We start from the raw sequence: 22539 nt of genomic DNA on the forward strand, positions 1-22539 counted from the left end.
ACTTTCACTGTATAATATTTTAATAATTTGAAGTGATGATATTCCCGGAGGATTCGGAAAATATAGGATTCTTTAAAGGGAACATTTATGAGATGCCCGCGACGCTCCATATTACCATGTTTTAATTACTTCCATACATATCACTCGGAACGTGCAAATCCTTCATGAATATTAAAACACCGGCAAGAATGTATCGTTAAAAAAAAATATTTATTAAACCGGAAGATTCTAATGTGGTTCCACATGGAAATTATTCGTTGGATTATAATAATTATCAATGATTGGGGGTCTCTACTCCTCTATAATAATATTTGTCGTAGAAAAATTCACGAAAGCAGAATTAACCGCGCCCAGAATATGTACAATGTGAAAGCACAAGACCCGGCGGAGTTGCGTGTTCACAGGCACTTTGGGGCGTAACATTAACTATGTAATACTCCTTAATAGCATCAACACTTGACGACCTTATTAAGAAACTGTCCTAATTAATAAGCCGAAAGAATCGTTGCGAAATCACGAATTTTTGTAATCGATCTTAAAAGAACATCCAGTTTGTTGCCAAGAATTCACAATTCCTCGCTTACCAATTACCAAAATTGCAAAGACCTTGTACAAAATTACCAAGTAATTTATTCGTAATTATATTGCAACATAATTACCATTAAATGTTAAGTGGATCATTCTTATAACTTCTACAAGAAACTGGATGTAAATTAACTTATCTTACACGAAGTCACTGAATAATTTAACTTAACCTGGATGTATTTCAATAAAATTCGAGCAGAATTTCAAGAATAACATTTTCGCAATTTCAACCGGATATTATAAACTAGTAATTTCTTTTTCTCGTTACTTCCAAGGATAAAATCGAGGAGGAAGAATTTTGTTGAGCGTAGTCGATGATAGAAGCAATACAGGTTCAGTAATGGACCAACATCCAGAAATCTTTGAAAAACGCTTCTATTCCCTCTCGAACGTCCCTCAATTGACCCGGCCAGTTCAGGTAGTACATAAACGGTACGGTCCCTTAAAGGTAATTAACGCGACGTTAGTGGCCGCCAGTAAAGTGCACTAAAATTGGTTTCGGCTCGGATATGCCCGACGACTCGCCTAATCGGCGGCCAGGTCCAGACGGGCACAGAGAAGGTCTTCGCTTTATCCAGAAAGGGAACGGACCCCTCGAAACGCCATATATTTCCCACCCTAGCCAACGGTGGTAATTTTCCGACTATAAATGCACCTGCACCGCTCGGAAACGCTTTAGTCCGCCTCTCATCGTCTTCGAGAAACCCTGGCTACTACAAAATCAGTGAAACACCGGTGATTAGACCCTGAAGTTGCCCATAAAGGATTCGAGTACTAAAATCTCAACTCGAAATCGGTGCAAGAAGGTTTTAGTAACGGAATTTAAAATTATAGTCAGTGCAAGAAGATTGAAATACTGAAACTTGAACTCTAAATCGACGCAAGAAAGTTCTAGCAGGTAAATTCAAACTTACAGTCGGTCCGAGAAGATAAAAATATTCAAATTCAAGTTTCGAAATCGACACAGGAAGATTGAAATAATTACGTCAGCGCGATCATGAAGAATATAATCACAGCTTTGCTCCTCCTGATGTTATTCTCTAATTCACTGACAGTGGACCTACGTAGATTCTGGGCAATAAATCAAACCCCGGCACAGATCGAAGAGCCACGTCCCATAGAGATAGTGAGATGGCGTCAACCGGTGTGCCTGATACCAGCGAAAGAAGTATTGCCCTGCTACCTTAGCCTTCGAAAATTCCAGAACGAATACGAAGAAGTCAGCGGCAAAGGTGTCTTCGGCAAGATTAATGATCATCTCGAACGTCCTAGCCTAAAGTCTACATTCCCACAAGACGAAGAAGAAGATGACAGTATAATATTCTCAAAAATCGCTGCTGAGGTACCATTCGGTAGCCTCCGATCATCCGAAGTTACTGAAGAATCATCAACAGATACGTCGGTAGATCCTAAACTGAAGACACCAGAACTGACTGAAGATCTAGGAGACATCATCAGAGAAAGAGGATACTTAGGCAACAGAGGAGAAGCTCCTAAGCCACAGATCTACGTTACTAAAGTCCTAAACTCACCAATGACTGCCACTCTAGTGGCCCACAATTGCCTACCTGATATTGGTATTCCTTTGTGCGACGGTTACCAAAGTACTGAACCTTCTAGACCAGCATACACCCAGCAACCAACCTTTGGTACAACAGTAAAACCTACATTTGGCAGCGGGCCTAGCAGCAATTGGCAGAAACCAGCTAATCCCAATTCGAACGTGAACCAGGACTCAACTGGACCAACCAACAAGCCAGTAATCCAAAAACCAGTCGTCCCAGCCAGACCAGAGAGCTTAAAACCAGAAGTCGATAAACCTAGCATCAGCCAAGTGAACTGCAACGTGTGTGTTCAAACTACCACGGACAGGTCAACTTTGCAGCACATCGTGGTGATAACGAAGAACAAAACTGTTGTTGAACAGACGCCTGAAATTACTGTCAGCCATCATTATTTCGACACGGTGTCTCAGAAAGTGAGTCCAGGTCAAAATGTCGGAACGGAGATTAACATTCAATTATCTAGGAACTCGGGGGCTGACGAAATAGAGGATCGCGAGGATGTTACAGGCTCTAGTGATGTCTCTTCGGAGTTTAAGAGAAATAAGCACACTGTGTTCCAAGCGATTCATGGTATAATGAACAAGACGGGATCCTCTGTGCAGAAGCTTCAGAGCTTTCTGCAGAGACCTTTCGGTGATCATCAGGGATCGAATGGATCGTCGCCGACGCAAGCTGCTGGTTTGGGTATTTTCAGTAATTTGTTTAGACCTATGAATTTATTTAACTATAAGGGAGGGAACAGCACTACGATTGGACCTGAACTTTCAAGACATCATGCTGAAGATGGCAAAGTGTCTGCCTTGATCGGAGATGAGTCGGTGGAAGCAATGAGGATAGAAATGGAGGAGACACCGGCGATCGAGGATATTCTACATAAGCCGAAGAACAATATATCAAACAAGCCGGGTCCGCTTGATATTTTCGAGAGCACTCGGGATAACGTGGATCCGAAATCCTTGGCAAAGCCCGCGGAAAAGCCGGGATTGTTCGGTGACCTATTCGCGAATCCTGTCAGTCCGATCGGGGATGAAAATGGAAAAGTAGGCGGCGAGATCAATTGACAGTGCGAGTAAATGATTGTAGGGAATGATCAATAAGGGAGGAATATTTTATTGTATATTCTATTGTATTGATTGTATATTCGCTTTGGACTGATTTTAATTTCTATAATGTAGAAATTGATAATCTGAGAGTGTTCAATAATTAAAGGAATTATTATATAATATTATTATATTAAATAATAAAGGAATTATTTCTAATTGTCGAAATGATTTGAACTTCTATAATGCAATTCGCAATTGTCATAAATAAAGAACGTCTGATCATTAAGTTCGCAATGTACTTTATTAAAATATTATACATTGAATCCGTCCATTAAAAGAAACATAACGTTATGATAACATCAGAGAAAGTATTCTAATAATCTATAACTTAACATTACTCCTAATCAACATCTTAACGTACGTATCACATATATAATTTACATTTATAATTCAACGGAGATGCGAACAAAACAATTCTGCATCTGTAAACATTGAAATCCAGATAGAACATCTCTGTTTCTTGAGATCAATGAAGATATTACGTGTTGAACGTTGTCGAACGACGGGACGATGATCAATTAATAAATCACAGCTCAATGAAACTTTTCGAAGAATCCAAACAATTGCCTTGTAAACCAATAAATTCAAGAGTAACCGTTTGACCGATCTCAATAAGTGTGTTAAAAAATTGAACTCTGCGGACGAGAATTCTTTGAACCTCCAAAAACTGTTTCCATGAAAGACTGAATTATACATGAAAATCTCAAATACAAAAAAAAAAAAGAAAGCCACGTGTCAGTCTCTCATCGTTCAAATAATTAAATTATTCGTTGGCAGCTTTCAATTTCAGATATCGAAGCTCCAAGTCGCGCTATTCGACCGCGGAAGGTTAAAAATATTTCTCGCAGTTTATAATCCAAGCTATAAACTCGGGTTCAAAGTGTTTGAACGTTTGAATTTTGGCCGCGCTGAATTCGTATCGGTGCCTGGAGAGAATAATAATATTTCCGTGGTAAGATGGAGGGAAGTTCGCGCGATTTGTCGGAATAAGGAATCGAGCCGGGCCGTTTTTCCGTGCTTCGGCGGGATTGGAGGGCGTGCCACGGAGAAAAGGGGGAAGAAAGAAACGAACGCGCGATCGGTTTGGACCCCACCACTTTTCAATCTGTCAGCTTGTCTTCTCTGACAAATTTCGTTCCAAATTTTCAAACAGGATCGAGGGACGTAGCGAGCCCGACAAATTCTTCGACTCTATTTACTACATTATTCTCGTAACGGTGACATGCAATCAACAAGATCCGTACTTTTATTTCTCGCCTCTCCTTCCGTTCTTTCTTCCTTTTTTTCCTTTTCAAGTCAAGTTGTAGACGAGATATCTGCGACAAAGATATTCTGATTTCTTCTACAACCTACATTTCTAATTAAACAGATGCATTATGAAGGATATTGAAAATCCATATTAATATCTAAATAAATGAAACGAATGCTTATAAATAACATCACTGTAAACATTTCAAATTTTTCATTTCAAACTTCAAATTCCAACTTTTAACTATCAACTTTCAAATTTCAAATTTCAAATTTCAAATTTCAAAAATAATATTAATGTGACTTCGATGACGTGCAATTAATCAGAGAGTTACATTAGCTCGAACTCCAGTCACTTCTTTCGATCTTACGATACTGTGCCCGACAAAGTGTTAATCCGATGCTCGATTTTTAATCACACGGTCCGTTCCAAGTGTCAGCAATGGTAACGAGACGCGAAACAAACGCCCAGAACAGCGAACGGATTCTCTAACGGCTCTAATTGTCGCGCTTAATGAATCAACTCCGCCCCAGCGAGTTTCCGCGCTGCCCGCCTTATCTCCACTTAAGGAAATGAAAAGTCGCGTCGACGACTGTCCCCCGCAAACAGCATTCTTTACCTTTTTATAGTTTTTTTTATATTTTTTCAACATTCAACGCGTACCGCATCCCTATATTTCATTTCCGTTACGAAATTCGTTTAAATTTGACGACAGCCGAGTGAGTTTGACGCTGTTTGACTGGGTTTGAGATTGTTTGATTCAGTCACTGATACAATCTTTATTATTGAAAGATACAATTCTGATTCTGTTGTAAAGATTTGATAGAACCTATGCACGTTTGACTCGGTTTAGTACAGTCTGATATAACACACTCATCGCAATAACATCACAATTCCATAATTTTCAGCAAACTGTTTGAAAGTATTTTAATCGCGTCCGTAGATACTTTAACCGTAGGTATCTCTAAACGAATATAATTCACAGTTACGCTATGCAATTTCTCTTATCAATAAAACAATGTTTATTTCAATTTGCAGTAGTTTGATCAAATCCAACTCAATCCCACAGCGTCGAACCACAATCGACCGCTAAACTCAATCCCATGGAACCCAAATTTAACATTGTTCGACGATGTTTGTCAATGTCGTCGGTTCATAGAATCGCAAGCTTTCCTTACTCCACAATCGATTCTCCATTCTTACATAAATCCACCGACAAATTATTCGAATTGTCACGATCCTCGTTAACCGAGTTTCCAACAATGAAATTCCCAGTCAATTTCGACACGTCGGAGGAATCTGAAATTCTCGAAGCCTCAGGAATCGTTAGAGTTGAGGGTGTCTTCTCGTTTTCGACTTCCTCTTATCGTGGACGATCATTTTCCAGCGGCGATTCCCCCCGAAATTTTTCGGCTCGTAACGATGCAACTTTTTCCCGCGTGATTTCACTTTATCCCGCCGATCCTGGACAATCGTCGCGTCGCTGGGAATTCGAGAGCCCGCCGCAGGATCGCCGCTCGTATTTTCGATGCTCGCCGAGGCGGAAGGCTTTCGCGACTCGTTTCGCACGATGTCCGCGATCATTTCGCCCTCTTTGTCCATTGTTCCCGCGGGTTTCGGCCAGCTGCGAGGAACGAGCCTGCTCGAGGAGCCGTTCGAGACGCTCATGCTGACGGCGATCGCATTCGGCATCGAATCTTCCATTGCTAAGGGGTTTATGAGCTTGTCCCTGGGATTCGGAACGCGATGCTTTCTCTAGAACCAAAATGTTTGGTCGATTGTAGTCTTGGAAAGGTGACTGTAAGTTTTTCAATTTGATTTTCACTCGATTTATTTGGTTATGTGTTTAGGATTGTAAAAGTGTTTTGTTAAATATTTAGGGTTTTAGAAGTATTTCGTTAAGGAATAGTTTATTGTTTTTCCTAGGAAATTTGGTATTCATTTTGAAATTGTATTATTCTAGGTGAATGAATGAAGAAGTTGGATTACATTTAGGAATTGATTTACGTTTGATTGGATTGTATTGTTTAATTAGAGAATAAGTAATTGTTTCATGTTACTTACGCTAGACGCAGTTGGCCTGCTCGGAAAGTAATACGGCGGTGTCGTCACACCGTCTATTACGAATGGGTCGAACATTTCTACACGGAGGATATTGTCTAAGTGATGGGAGCGCATAATTTCTTCGCAGAAAGGCATCAGCGCACGCAAGCTAACGAAAAAGTTCGATAATACTCAAATTTCTACGAATTTCAAATTTCGAAGTTCAAATTTTTCGATTGAAAATAGTATGACTGAAGGCTTACTTATCAGGCTCGGATGGTAAACAATTCTTAAACGCATAGACGACGAAACGTGTGTCAAGCGTGAGTTCAACGTCTCTCCTCTTACGATGAATGTGCCTATCAATGTGTTTCTCTAAGTCTAGTCTGTTTTGGTCATCTGCCGATTCTTCGCTTAAATCGAACCCCCTGCGATTCAAATATAAATTATTCGTTATTAACTTTTAATATTTACATTATAAGGAAAACTTACCATTTCGGATCGCAGATAGGTAGCTTTTTATTCACGAAGAGGCATTTGACTTCTTTTAAACCCGATGCGTCGGATAGACTGTTTCTTTTCGAAGAGCTTTCCTTGTTGTATGGAAGAGCTTGGATAACCGAAAGTATCAGCATAAAAAGCACAAATGTTCCGACAATATTGCTTCTGCTTATTCCCATTCTTTTGTGATTAAATCTCCTTGCTTCCACGAGAACGTCTGCGAAAGAAATTTCAGTGAATTGTATTAAAAGGATATATTTAAAAAATGGAAATTTCAAAATTACCTTCAGATAATTCCGAACATTTGAAACAATAGAAATATTGTGCATTCTAAATAATCATGCTAAAAGTGAGATCGACGATTGAAAAATGTTTCAAGTTATGATTAACAATTAACGAGAGCGCAGAAAATTAAAATCATAAATTTGTCTAGAACGATTAAACGTTCGAATGACTGAAAAATTGAAAGTCGCCCGGAAACTTAAGAAAAACGAACGCCCACGACGCTGATTACGAATTCAAAATCAGTTCATTCAGCAAGTTTCTCCGCCTTGACGCTTAATTTCACGGTTTCTTAATTGTAGTGAAATTACGGTACACTTTAATAACGAGGACAGTAATGGGAGCGTTTCGAGTGATGTTTCCAACGAGTAATAACTCAGTTTTCGTACAAATTCCGCTGTTAAGGAAGTAAATTGAAATCTTCGGAATTCACACGGAACTGTCGAGCCGTAAATACGAATTAAAGTTTCGAACGCGGTTCTTCCGCCGGATTCCTTTATCTTGTTTCTCTTCGAGTGGAACAACCTCGACGATAATAATAATGCCACTGGAATCACCCGTCTCTTTCAGAACAAATGAATCATGTTTACAAAAGCGGCAAGGAACAAGCTTGAAAGTAAAAAGTTTTATCGTCGTCTAGACTGTAAAATATGCAACTGCAGAACTTCTTTTCAGAAATCCAACAAATAACTGCGAGCCTCCATTTAACCCTGCATTTCTGCATTTTCCTTGATTGACTTTTTTTCTATTCCCCATTTAATTTACTAAAATACAATTAAATCAAGTATTTAATTCTTCCCTCATAAATTATACTTTTCGTAATGCTAATCTTTAAAACAACATCACATAAAATGAAATAAGAATGAAATAAAGTTACATAAAATTAAATAAAATTAGATGAAATTAGATAAAATTGAATAAGATTGAATAAAATTGAATAAAATTGAATAAAATGAAATAAGAATGAAATAAAATTGAATAAAAATGTAATTACTTATATTACAAGAAAACAAACTCGGAATTCTAGTAACAACATCATTCATCATCCATTTCTTATTCTAATTGGGTTATGTTTCCCAAGTAAAAATAGCGTCGCGATGCGATAAGGGCGCGGTGACACACTGATTTTAATTTCGCCCTGAAACTGAAAGACTTCTTCGCCGTGGAAGTTTTTTACGGCGACGGCTACAACCTGGCAATCTTTTCGAGATCAAAGAACCTCGAAGACCCGAAAGGACCTCGTTAGGGGAAGATGGCGCGCTCGCGAAAAATCCCTCGTAAATCGTCGAGGGAGCCGCGCCGGCGAGTCAAATGCAAGCCAGCGGATTCCGAAGAAATTCTCTGACGACGGCTTCAGCGATTCGACGAGGAATATTTTTGAATACCGGCTTCTTTCAATGGCCCGGGCGTCGCGCGCTGCTTTCTTCGCCGAGAAAATTAAAGATTCCCCGTTCACGGCCGGCTTCCATTAGCTGTGCGTGCGGTACCGTTAAAAAAATACGGAACAGGTGCGTAATTATGTTCGATAAATTCACGCTCGTGTATCTTAATCTTGGAAACACTGTGATACATATGCTGTCCGTTTATTTCAGAAGAGAAACATTGGTTTCGTGTATTTCATGGATGGTCAAACAGGATGTCTCGATCAGAGGAGAATCACTGTCTCATCATTAGGACTGTAAATGGTACTAGAGCTAATAAATTTGCCATTAATATATATTTTATAATAGTAATGAAGTAAGTGAAGCTAAAAATAGGAGGGCGGTGGAAATTTAAGACAATAAATTAACAGAAATCTTGCAACGTAACTCTATTCGACAATTTCATTAAAATAATCGATCTATTTTATATTATAGTATCCCATTATTTCAGCAGAATCAGTAGACGATAGATCTGTTGAGTTCGAAGCACAATAAAATGATATTACAAACTGTATAGACTGCGATAATAATAACATGATTTTTCTAACAACCTATATAAATAAAAATATTCTAACTACAAAATAAATTCGCAAATAAAATCTCGCATAAAATAATCTGAGAAATCTCCTGTAAATCATCAATCATCAAACGAACACCGATCGGTCGACTCCGGAACACCGCAAAAATCCTCTGGGTTCACCGACGTGGCTAATTCTACGCGGGAAATCAGTTGGACATAGATTAAACGGCGCTAGGTCGCGCGCGGTATTATTTAACGTTCTGCCGTTTATAATAAACAGAAATCGTGCGGGCACGAGCGTAAAATGAATTCGGCCCCGCCGCCGATTAGTTTCGCTGTGCTGCTGTTTGAGCGATTTTTAATCGACAGCCGGCCCGGGCACGTCGACGCTCGCCGATGCACTTATATAATAAATAATTAAAACGGTGGGTCGTTCTGCGCCGATGGTTTATTAATTCCGGCAATTAAACGACGGCCGACCGGTGTTTAAATAAACGCGGGGCCGGCCGGTGGGAGGCAGCTAGACGATACCGCGATGTAACGACACCGCTAATAGCGAGTTAACAATGATAATTTGCCCGTTATCGCGACCGAAGTGGTACAGCGCAGATAGATCGTAGGAAAATGGGTGGAAAACAAACCGGCCGGCCCGACACGCGACGCTGACCCCTTTTAAATGTTAAATGGGGTAAATACGATTGATTTCGACGCCCGCGGCAGAGAACAAACGTATCAATATGGACGCCCGATTCTTTCCGCGGCTCTGTTGCCGATTAAACGCCGGATATTTGCGCGTTATTGAACGTTGAACAGTGGATCGCCGCGAAACTGATAGGTTATTGTGTACATGCTTGTTGATGTATAAGTATTGTTTGTTATATGATGATTCATTGTATAAATTGTTGTTTCTATGTAACTATTGTTTATTATACGACGATTTATAGTATAAATAGTTGTTTATATGTAAATATTGTTTATTATGTGACAATTTATCGTATGAAAAGTTGTTCGTATATAAATATTATTTATTATACAATAATTTATTTATATACATAAGTGTTTGAAAATTTATTCCGCTTATTATAGCTGCGATTTTTTAATGTATGGAAATGATTTTGAGTTTTGAAGTTGTTCACTTTATCATATCCTGCATGTTCGTCGATATTGCAATTGTGCTATATGAAAGTCGTAAATGAGGAGTTTCTTCTTTTTCTCATTAGATTCGACTTTTCTCGTGTATTTGTGTATTTTGAAAATATACACAATGCAAAGTAGTGTCTTTACGAAGGGATACGCGCGCGTTTCGAATCTAATTAGCAGTTTACTTCGGCAATATGCTAATTAGAAGGATCGTAACGGTCACGTGGCCAAAAATTCAGAGCCGCCATTTTGTCTGCTGCCAATTGCAGCCATCTATAATCGGAAACGGCAGTATAATCAGCCATAAAACCGCGACACCGTAGCAAATGGAACAATCTACATTCAGTTACGATCTATAATTTGCGGCTAACGTATCGTAATCGAATTCGAATTAATCTATTTCGCAAAATTTAGGTACCCCGCCGCCCCTTCTGTGTAATATTTCGGGAATCTTGTTAACTAAAATTACCTTTGAAATCAAAAACCTTTGATAATCAGGGGACAAAGTAATCAAGAAATATATACATTTCTAGATATTTTATGCAATAGTTATTTACATAATTATTAACAATATCATAATTATATCACATAAAACTACCGTTTCAGTGCTTCCCAAATTTTCCCAAGGAAATGATTAAAGTGCCACTAGCTTATTACTAAATAATTTTATTAGTTATATAATTATTTGTAATACCATGTCACATAAAAGTAACATTTCAGTATTTTTAAAATATTCGTAAATAGAATTAAAGTCAACCAGCTTTACAACGATAAACTAAGGACACTTCGGACGGCAAAGGGATGAAAGGGGTTAAACCAGCACAGAAATAATCTGCACGTGAAAAGGGATGGGCCAACACGTGACCCGGTGAACAGTGTCGTTATCGCGCTGACCGGTTGTTGCAGATGACATAATGATTCTGTTTACACGCCGACCGAGCGGAACAATCCTCGTTTCCGATTGCGACAGCCGATTGTCTGGCTGCGGCTGGTGTCAAGGAATCCTCGGGGGGAACGTTCGCGCGGTTTCCTCTTTGATCATCGGGATTCGGAGATTGCATTCCGAGATAATATGCATCAATTTATATTTTAATCTAATTTAAAATTCAAATCTATAAGATTGAACAGATGGTTTTTAGAAGTACATGGATAAAGCATTCGAGTTGTCAATTTTGCTCGTCATTAGATTAATGGAATCAAATTGCCATTGAAATTTCAATGAATTATTTTATTGAATAATGAAGGAATTGTTTACAAGATATAGTAAATGAAAGTGCTAATACCATTAAAATATTACTATGAATCATGTAAGCTGAAAATAGTAGTGAAAAGAAATGCATTGCTTTCTCTCTTAAAAAAGATTGCTTTAAAAATTACAATGACTTCACGTAAGATTTCGAAATATCGGTATCTCCTCGACGATTTAAAATTCGTAAAATCAAGTTTATGGTTCTTCGATGTTTTGAAGCACTTCCGCAAGGATGATGGATAGTGCAACGAAGTTTTCCCTAGAGCTTAATCTTAACAACTGGTAGAAACATATGGCGTCAGTTGTCAAGGGAATTTAAGCCAGCAAATTGTTTACAAACTCTACGCAGTGCTGGGATTTACAATAACGATGTAACAATACTATAGAGAATACACCGTGGAATGTTGCAATTCGACAGAAACCACACGCAATTTTATTAGAAACTTTACAATTTACATAAATTATCCGACATAGCGAATTAAAATGTAGGTTACTTCCCAACAGGGAAATTCAACATAGAAACCTTAATAAAGCTCAATAAATCAATCTACAAATGTTAAAGTTACATAAACGTCGAAAGGCCTCTTTTAATTATAAATAAAGAACAATCGCAAAACAATGAACGTTTAAAACAGCATAACCAATTAACGCATTAACCAATGCCAATAAATTAATTCCAAATTTCAACAGACGAGTAATAATCGTAATAAATCAATACTGATTTCAATAAATTAACAGCGGTTCCCAAAATATCTATGAAACCATCAAATTCAAGAAACTTTTTTTAATCGAACAACAAGCTTTCGCTAATCGAATGAAAGATACGCGAAACAAATGGATCACATCGGGAATTTCTTCGATAAATCGTGGGTCGGGTCGATTCAAACGAACTTTTTTCCCTCGGCCAATAATGATTAATTAACGCGCCGCCGCGATCAATGTGAAAAATCGGCAACGACTCGGAAGAATGGCCGGCGCCCTATCTGACGGGGATATTCCTCGAATAACAAGCTCGTGTTTACCCGGGCTTGCCACGCGGCGGGCTCGAGGAGGAAGCGCCGCCGCCATGATAAAACGAGAAATCGTATTAATAGGTCTGCATTGTTTAGATACAAACGGTCCCCGATATGAACACGCTCGCTGAAACGCGAATTCGATTCGCGTTCGTAATCGTCACGTTCCCGCCCACAACGTCCTCGACAGCAACACTGGCGCCACATCGTCGAATTCACAAAGAATAACATGATTTACATACGAATTCCATTTTTTCAGAGAACTTGCAGAGCTCCGATTGAGCAGAAAGATACTCTAGAAAGTGGTGAACGGTTTCCGAAATTGAAAATCGATGGATCATTTGTTTAAATATGCGTTTCTGCCTGAAGATACGCGAATCTGAACTTGGCAGCCATTTTTAAATGGTCGTTCCGATAGATTTAGCTGAAATATTCAGTCTTTCGAGAAAGTTTCTTTTTTCGAGATAATAAATTTATGATTATATGAATGTTACACTGTTGATAATATTTGAAAATACTGGAAAATTTCTTTAATATTTAAATGATCGCGTTACTTATTGTAAAAACTATTAAGCACTTCCAATAGTTTCTCAATAACGTTTCACACGACATTCATAGAAATAAACGTATTTATTGTTAGGAAACGAATAAAATCGCTTCATCCGTAAAATCCGGCGTTCATTTACTTTCAGTGTCAAAAAACATTTAATATTGTAACAGTATATAGATGGCATTTCTTAAACGCAATGACTCGATCTAAGGCATATAACCGTTTAACAAATTACAACCGACACTCAATTCTCCACTAACCTGACGATATTATAATACAAGGTATTTACTACCTATTGATTAACTATTTTAACTATTTATTATTAACTACTGTCCCTAAATCCAACTGCTACAGAAACAATTCCACAAAGCAAGTTACTTTTCGCAACGCAAGTCTAAGTCGTGTCGTCGTTCCGTTATCTCGCGAAATCTCGGCGGAGGAACAATATCACGGCATTGAGGCGCAGCCGTTGGATCCTCCGGCTGAATCAGTGCCTTCGGATATTTCGTCAGCTGTTGAAGGGGTCGTCGCCACGCCACCCTCGGAATCGTCATCGTTTAATCGTTCCGGGCTCCCGCGTCGTCGGTATGTCAAGCCTTCCGTGTACACACGGAGCCCGTTCTCCACCCCTGGCCGCTCCTCACGGGGTTGGAACACGTCTCGCGGGCCTCCCTGACAGATTGCCGCACGTCACCTTACACCATTGCCACCGTGTTACCGTAATAATGCCATTATTAACGACGACGACTATATCGGCACGGAACGGCACAGCGCGGGGAGGACCTCTGACGACGGATCGATTATTGTAATTGCGTTAATAATACGGCTACCACTTATTGGCAGGTTGGGAGAGGATGGAAGCTCTGTTTGAAGTCGACGCAGGTGATAGATGGAAAGATTCTTGGCTACTTAGGGCTATTAACCTTTCGCATTTGAAAGTTCTTTGGGTATTCGTTGGTTTCTGATGATACGGTTATTGCATTTTTTGTGACTGTGATAAAAGGAAATTAGAGTGAATGGTGGATATTTTGGCATTGTCAATGGTGGCTATTTTTGAAGTTACTGTGGTTGATGGAAAGAATTTTGGGTATTTGGGGCTCTTAATCTTTTGAATTGATACGATGATACATGATATTTTTGCAACTAATATAAAGAGAAATCATTGTAAGAATGGAATTATCAATGACAATTCTGTTTGAAGTCGATCGAAGGCGATAGAAGGAAAGATTCTTGGGTACTTACGGCTGTTAACCTTTTGCATTTGAAAGTTATTTTGGAATTCGTTGGTTCCCCTTAACTGTCATTGATGTCAAGACTTTCCAAATCTTTACTAATGAACACAGTTTACACTGGGAAACTTCGAAAACCAAAAATGTTATATGAAATTTAATGTTAAACATCTAACATGAGAATTTTACTGCGTCGAACCAAAAGTGCGAAGAATCGATCAGCTTTTATTATTAACCGTTAACTATTAATCACCGGCTAATTGATATTTCACCTGGTTTAGGGAGACTTCAAGGGAGATTTGACGCCTTTGGTAGCGGAAATGAAGGCTTGAGAACGGCAAGGATTGATTATTTGGGAAAAGTGCGATGAACGGGAGAAGAAAAATGGATACCGTATTGTATACGGTTCTTTGATGCTGTACTTGTTTGAACAGCAAATTGAATTTTAGAGTAGAAGTATATTTACTTTGATGATACTAATTATTTCAATGCTCAACGATATTAGGTATGTTAATGAATATTCTGTCAGACGTGTTGGTTAAATTCTGTATGCATCTGACGGAGATTAATATTACGGAGATTCTACGTTAATAGGAGACAAATTACGCAAGGCTTTAATTAGAGGACTTGAATGCACTGAGTCTACATTTCCGTAATTGTCGGCGTGACGTTATACAAGTTAACGAATGCAGTAGATAATCAAAAGCAAATGAACAATTCTTAATTACAAAATTTATATAATCGGGTTGCGAATAAAATCTTTTCCTTAGTCGAGTGTTAACTTAGACCAGAATCTTACTACCTTAACCCCCCGCAACCCAAATCAGAATAAAATGCAACCCGTTACATAAGATGACAGACAAATCTTATATCTTTATCAAATTCATTCGTGAAAGTTAATCAACATTTCAAAAATACATTTTCACAGAATCACAACAGCCTGTTCACTGAAAAAGGAAATTAAAAAATATACAAGACAATCGGTATTCGAGAAGCCTTATTTCCGAAGTTTCCAGTTAAAATTAATCATCATTACCCAAGGCTCAATCAATGAAAATAAAAAATTCCACAATCTTCAGACAATACGTTAGATTATTGGAAATCTGTCAATGTTCAAAGCTCAACGACTCAAAGCAGAATTATCCAAAATCAAAAATGCAGCAATCTCTAGGTTATACCTTAGATGATTTAAAATCTCCAGGGACGTTCAGAGAACAAATTACCGACAAGATGGCAGCTGTTTAACACGTTCCGTGCCGCGTGTACTACATGTGGTATACTCCAATTTTTGTAAGAAAATATTTTTAACGGATACACGTTCACGGATAGCGGTATACGTTACAAAGCAGCGAAAGCATAAAGAAACAATATCAAAATACATAAAAATTACCAAAAACCTGAGTATAACTTATTATTTTATTGAAAAAATCGATACAGTTCATAAGCAAAATATAACCGAAGCTCCCGTGGCACGGAACGTGTTAAGTGAAGTTACCGATCTTTAGCTACGAAGTTAGAGGATGGTAGGACTTCCAATTTGTAGGATTGTTTTCGCAAGGAAGCTCGACGTAGACGGTAGTGGGCGTAGAACCGGGACGTGACGGTAATAAGCAACCCCAGTAATAGCAACAAGATCGGTAGTGAGTGGCGGTAGTAATAATACCGATACGGAGTAGTGTATTTAGGGTCACGGGAGTGCGACCAGAACGCGGACAACACGACCAGACCGAGAAAAGAGAAAGAGAGGACGGGTTATCGGCACGGCGTACTATTTATAAAGCACGCCCACGGACCATTAAAAATACGTCTCGTCGCGATGCAGCTATATCGGACAGACCATTCGAGTATAAACAATTAGCGGCCGCGAGCTGTGTGGCCGGTAATCAGAGACCGGCCGTGCAATTAAGAAAAAAACGATAGGAATCACTTTTGATTCCTCGGTTTCTCCGGTGAACGACTCGAATGGTTTCTCGATCCCGCAGAAAATCGAATAGGAATATATGACCTGATGTTTGGAAAGATCTACTTTATAAGCTAGATTCACGGAATTCGTCAATTTGACGGACACTGAATTTGTTAAAGATCATTTGGTAACAGTTTAAGTCGACTTTGATTCGTACAATTATGCGAATACACATTGTGATACAGCTTTGAAGCTACGATTTTCGCGATCTATATAAACGAACGCGCAGTTTTGTAGAATCAATAGAATAAAGTGTAGGTTGAACGTTCGTACATCTAGCGTTAAGTAAGGGGTTGATTGAGTTTTTGTGAGAAAGGTGCTGCTAACACTAAAACCTATTAACACTGAACACTGACCTGTTCCTGGTTTCTTCGTTCTACAATGATTAAAAAGATAACAGATGTTTCTCTGAGAAATTTTTATAGAAATTGATTTAGCAAAATTGAATGGATCAATTAGAGTCTCAATAGATGCACTCTTGAAGTTTCCGTAGAAAAACTTGAAAAAGTCAATTTTACTGCTCGGTAGTTCTAATGTTAATATTATTTCTGAGCCACGTCGAAACGATTATAACGTATCGAAAATTAGTTGAATAGTTCCTCGATCCCACAGAAAATCAGCTCCTCTCAACCAGTCAATCGCAGTAATTGACGCCATGAATTCTAAAACAGCGCAAGTTAACCAATCGACATTTCGAGAAAAGCAATCTTCCTTTTCGTCTTCGTTCATTCATTCATTATGTATATAGATAATGTTAAAAAGCGAACTTATGCTATTTTGGAGCTCATAGGTTCAATCGTATTTCGACGCTAGAACTACGCAGCCGTCAAAACGACGGGTCGCAGTTTTCTCATTTCGCCGTCATTGATATCTTAAAAGTGTTGAGTATCTAAAATAATTATAGAAACGAATAGTTTCGCTTGAATGCTTAACTAATAGACGAAGAAACCGACAAAATTTACTTCACGCAACGTGAAATTATAACAAAATTAAGTAACTTCCACACCAACGTGTACCAAACCTTTCGAAATTAATTTTGAAACATATAATAACGCGAAATACCTAGAATAACTCAAAAAGTATAGATTAACTCAAGATAAAAAAAAAACGTTCAATTATCCAATATAAAAAAATGTTGAATTATTCTATATAAAATTAAATCCATATACAATACGAAATAACAACCAAATGTATGGCCTTTGAACCCAATAGTTGCCCAAACATTTCATTGCAACTTCAAGAGTTCAGAATCCGTTTTCTTAAAAAATCCCGGGCCACTTCTTTTGCAACCTCCGGTACGCGAATAAATCGAGTGGAAAGTATGAGCGATTCGAACGGCGGCGTAAAAAATTTCAAAATCTAGCGTCGGTAACCTTTACGAGGCAGCGCGGGATATTTTTCTGACCCCGAAGTGACAAGACCCGCGCGGAATGCCGTACACGAGGCCCGATTAAAAAAAAAATGCGGCTCGATAAGACTCGTGGAAAAGTTCGTGTTCCTTAACCTCTCGCCGCTGCATTTCTATTAAGAGGCGGGCCGGCGCTCCGCTGATCCAATTTAGTTTTCATTCACTGTGAAACCAAGAGCAATTTGAAAATTCTTTCAGCGACGCCCGCTTTCGCGTTCAATCAAACCGCAATTTATTCTGTTTCGTTCTGCCGGTCGCGGAGCTTTCCGTGTCCCAGCGACGGTGTTCCGTCTCCTTTCTTTTTTATTTCGTTTTGCTCCCGTTTCCTCTCGCCGCGCGATAAAGAAAACCACAAAAGAAGAGATAATTGTTTAAAGCGGGCAGCGGGCTTTATATTATAAAAGTAATTTCCATCGGGATTGATTGATATTTACCGTAAACAGTGGCCGGCCAGGGAAGGTCCTTCTGAAGGAAATTAGCCCGCGGCGCGTACGCGATAAAATTCAACGTTCGAGAAACTTTAACAATGATTTATGGGCCTTTTGTTCTCATTCGGGGAACTGGGTGAACGATATTTTATTGTCGCGCTGCAATTGGCTGTGGAAAATGGGAATTTGCGTAAACGATTGTAATATTTGATAGGACTGTGTTCGAGCAAATTGTAAGTTAATTGTTGTTCGATGATAGCGTGGAGGATGTGGAATTTTAAACGAATTTTTTAATGGGTTTCAACTGTTCGAGGTATGTTTCTGGGGTTTTGTATATAGGGAGGTGTATGGTTCGACGGCCATATTGCGAAGAATTACTTTCATAGGAGGATCGATGTACCTTCAAAGTAGAGTTGTAAAATCTGTGTTCGACTAGAAGTTGTTTGTTAAATTTCGAAGTTTCTGTAATACAAATTGAAACTTATCTATTCGTGTCACATTTAGTTACACTTGACAATTTTTGTTAACGTATTAAATTAATGTGAAGTTAATTTATCGCAACTAATACTGTTCGTAAGCAATTTAATACAAGCTTCTACAAAATCGAAATCCAGATTACTTTTCATGTATCTAGATTATTAACATAGAAACTGCAACTTTACTTATCTCCATTTTCCAATAGAATTTCTCCACTCAGACAATAATAGTCTATTTATTTGTTTATTACTCACAGACCACACAAACTACGCACGATTTACATCAACAAACAAATAAATAATCACGAAGTCTCTTACCTTGCCAGTTGCTCCAAACTATCAGCCTTCCTCAGCGTCTTTCACGTAAATTCACTGGACACAAACGTTCCTCCGCGTGTTCATACTCGAGTTGAAAGTTCAAATCGTCGGAAAATATTGCAACCAACCCCCAAAGAATTATTTACTCCCAAGATAAGTGATTTCGTCTAAGAGAATGGAAACAATCTTCACTTTTCAATCGATCGATCGTCCTCCCGTGAATTTTGACATCGATCAGCCAACGATTTATGGATTAGCAAACGATGTTCGATATTTCGGAAGCAGCAGGCAACGAAAGGGTGAAGACGAAGGGATGGTAGCCAACGGAGTAGAAGGTGGTAGCTTGCTAGGGAACGTCGAACGTCCACGCTGACATCGAGCGTACTACTACCGCGGTTGAACTCGCGATATGCCAATCGAATGAGATTAGAACAACTTGCTTCCAGTTCGTCCCTACCATGAGGTTCATCGGTTTTTGCACCGCGTCACCGCAGTACTATCGAAATTAACTATTTCCCAGTGATCCATCTATCCTAAGCTTCATGGAAATTGCTCTGAAAATAATGTGATTCCAGTTAAGTATTCTTGCAACGTTTATAAACGACTACGAGGTTCTTTGGTTTCTGCATTGCCTTACCACAACTCTGTCGAATGATCATTTGTCAATAATTCAGCTGTCCTAAGCTTTTCTTTTAGTTGTTTTGGCAATTCTTTATAGTTAAAATATAATTCTAGTAAATTTTACAAATGGCCGAAAGATAGACTTAGTTTTTGCACCTTGTTAGAGCAGTAGCGTTGAAAGTAATCGTTTGTCAGTAATCCATCTGTTCTAGATCTTTTGTCAAATTATTCTGCTGTTTTTTTATATCTATAATATAATTCTAGCAAATTATTCCAACAAAGTTCGCAAACCACATTGACGAAGATCTCCATCGGCAGTCCTCTCGGTAATCTTGATTTTCTCTCAACTTCAACTTCGTTGGAGATCGATTTTCATCGAGATGGTCAGACGACGGTTCCTGGGAAATAAAATTAATCTTCTGCGAGGAATCTGAATGCTGCAAATTTCTTCCGGAATCAATATACAATTTCCACTAAAACATTGGATAAACATGTTTTTCGTTATTCAATATTCTGCTGTGTTGCAGGTTTAAAAATTGTAAATAAACTACGTTCAATCTGGACGAATATTATTTTGCCAGTGGATCATTTCACATCATCAGAGTTTTTGTTTGTGAGATTTTGTTCGGTCGTGTTGATTGAAATTCAGATGAGAATGTAAAAAAATATTACCTGTGCATATTCTGCTGTGAAATTTCATTGTTGTCGAGTTGGTGAAATTTTTACAATGACTATTTTATTATTAAAAATCCTCTAATATTCTATGAAATTTGAGATTTAAGGGATTAGATTAAAAGAAATAAATGTATGGTTACTTTCGAAAGTCTTTAATTATATAATTATCACCATTCGACAGTGGAATTTTGTGAATAAATACTAACAAGGTATTTTTCAGCAAACATTTTTTCAGCTTATCTAGTTGTACGTAATGAACGATCAAGTTGAAATTACAGAAAAGTGGACAAATTTTAATTCGCCTCTTCATTCGAAATTGCTAAAGTTGCAGTCGTTACTCACAGCGATAATGTATCGATAATGATAATTCAAAGAAAATTCCAATTCACTTATGTCATTCCTTACATTAGATATTAGAATGATCTGCGCACATAAAGTTGCGTTTCGTTGTGTAAACCAGAAAGAAGCTCATCGATCATCGTCTCCCAATTTGTATTAAATCTCCCAATTTGAATTTTCCTTCTTCTATTAACAATTTTAGCCAATGAGAAACGAGTTCCTGTTGAATCTTGTTTTTTCATTCATCTTTCAATAACCTCGTAATTCGTTAAATTGATAAATGCAAAGTTTACTAGGAAGAAGCTCAACTCTGAAGTTCAAATTGAAGATACATGGGCTGACAACACTGAATTTCATAATTTTCAAACACTCGACGCGTGAATCTGAGTGCAGCTGAGCCACGATTAAAATGACGAAGCGAGAGAGTGTGGTCGACTGGCTACGTCACGACGGATTACCGTGACATTGTGCGATATCGAAGATTAATAAAATAAAGAGAACATTAAAAACGTTTTACACGTGTTCTCTTCTATCGTTTCAGTGACCCAAAGGTCAATTTCAAGCTAGTGCCCGTTGATTTAATCTGGGGTCAAGAGACACTTGTATACAGGGTGGGTCAATAAAAACAGGACAAATATTCTTGTTACTATTGAAATTTAAAGAGAATCATTGTAATTCATTAAATTCACATTTAATCGAGATAGATACAAACATAAAAATATCGAATATTATTCAGGAAAGTATCAATGGTCTTGAATCGACTTTCACCATTATTCTGAATTCTTAATGTGTAAAACATTGCAACATATTTGTTTATCTTCAACGACAATAGAAATATATGAGTATCGTATTATTATTGAAGCATTCTGTATAGTTCAGCATCTTCAATTTTCATGGTAAATGATTTTCATTGAAATCTTTGCTAACAAACTAGTTGAATTAAATAAATATATACATAAAATAACAGTGCTGAAATTCTATTTATTAAAAATTAAATCAAAGTGTGTGACATGATATTTAAAGAAATCCAAGTATGTGACGTAAAATTAATGTTATTTGTGAACAACGTTGAAATGATTATAATGCATGTGTCGGTATATATCCTCGTAATAAAATGTAAGGATCCATAAAGCGTAAACGCAATTTCAAAAATGAATTAATTACGAGAACGCAATAGAACGTACAGGGTGATTTATGGCATGCCAATATAACTTTTGGAAGCATACATAAAGCGTCGATGTGTACAGAGAAAGATAATGCAGCGCACAGAGTGTTTTACAATTTGTAATCGACACCACGGTGAACCAATTGGACACACAAACACGGCGAATAAATTGATCATGCAAACGGAATGAATTTACCGCGAGAAATTATGGCCAGAAGTTATTTTACGATTAGTATAATTTATCGTAATGAGAGGGACTCGTTTTGGAAATCAGTAAACAACACTGAAGGCTTGTAAAATATTAAACTTCAAGTTTGCAAACTACTTGAATTTAAAGCTTGTAAAATCCTCGAAGTAAATTATAAGTCCGTACCTTTACAGAAGACGATTGATTAATGAGGAAGCATTTAATTAAAGCGAAGCATATTACTTTCAGTTCGCATCATTTCAAAATAACAAATCGTTATATTATATTATCAAAAATGACAACATTCAGGGGCTTCTTATTTTGAATATAAAATCATTAACTTGTTACAAGATTTACGTACAAGAGAAAAATTCTATAAAGTCAAAGTTCAAATTTTCCTTGCATAATTCAGTAAAGCGTAACGAATTATAGAATTTGTTTAAGAAATAAATAAAATTATTCATTCGGAGATAACAAAAATATCACTCGATTCTTCTGAGTTCAAATTA

General features: G+C 37.8%; 1 protein-coding gene across 1 annotated transcript; it reads right to left on the reverse strand.

Annotated features, from left to right (window-relative positions):
• Nucleotides 1-3481: 3481 nt before the first annotated feature.
• On the reverse strand, nucleotides 3482-19478 carry LOC116433101 (uncharacterized). The gene is made up of 5 exons (XM_031990829.2): nucleotides 19044-19478; nucleotides 7038-7263; nucleotides 6809-6973; nucleotides 6567-6714; nucleotides 3482-6257 (listed from the first exon to the last, which is right to left on the reverse strand). Exons 2-5 carry the CDS (start codon nucleotides 7223-7225, stop codon nucleotides 5829-5831), a joined length of 930 nt encoding a protein of 309 aa, XP_031846689.1. The 5' UTR covers nucleotides 7226-7263; nucleotides 19044-19478; the 3' UTR covers nucleotides 3482-5828.
• Between the last annotated feature and the right edge of the window lie 3061 nt (nucleotides 19479-22539).

Source organism: Nomia melanderi, chromosome 7 (genome assembly GCF_051020985.1).
Source record: "Nomia melanderi isolate GNS246 chromosome 7, iyNomMela1, whole genome shotgun sequence".
Classification (NCBI taxonomy): Eukaryota; Metazoa; Arthropoda; class Insecta; order Hymenoptera; family Halictidae; genus Nomia; species Nomia melanderi.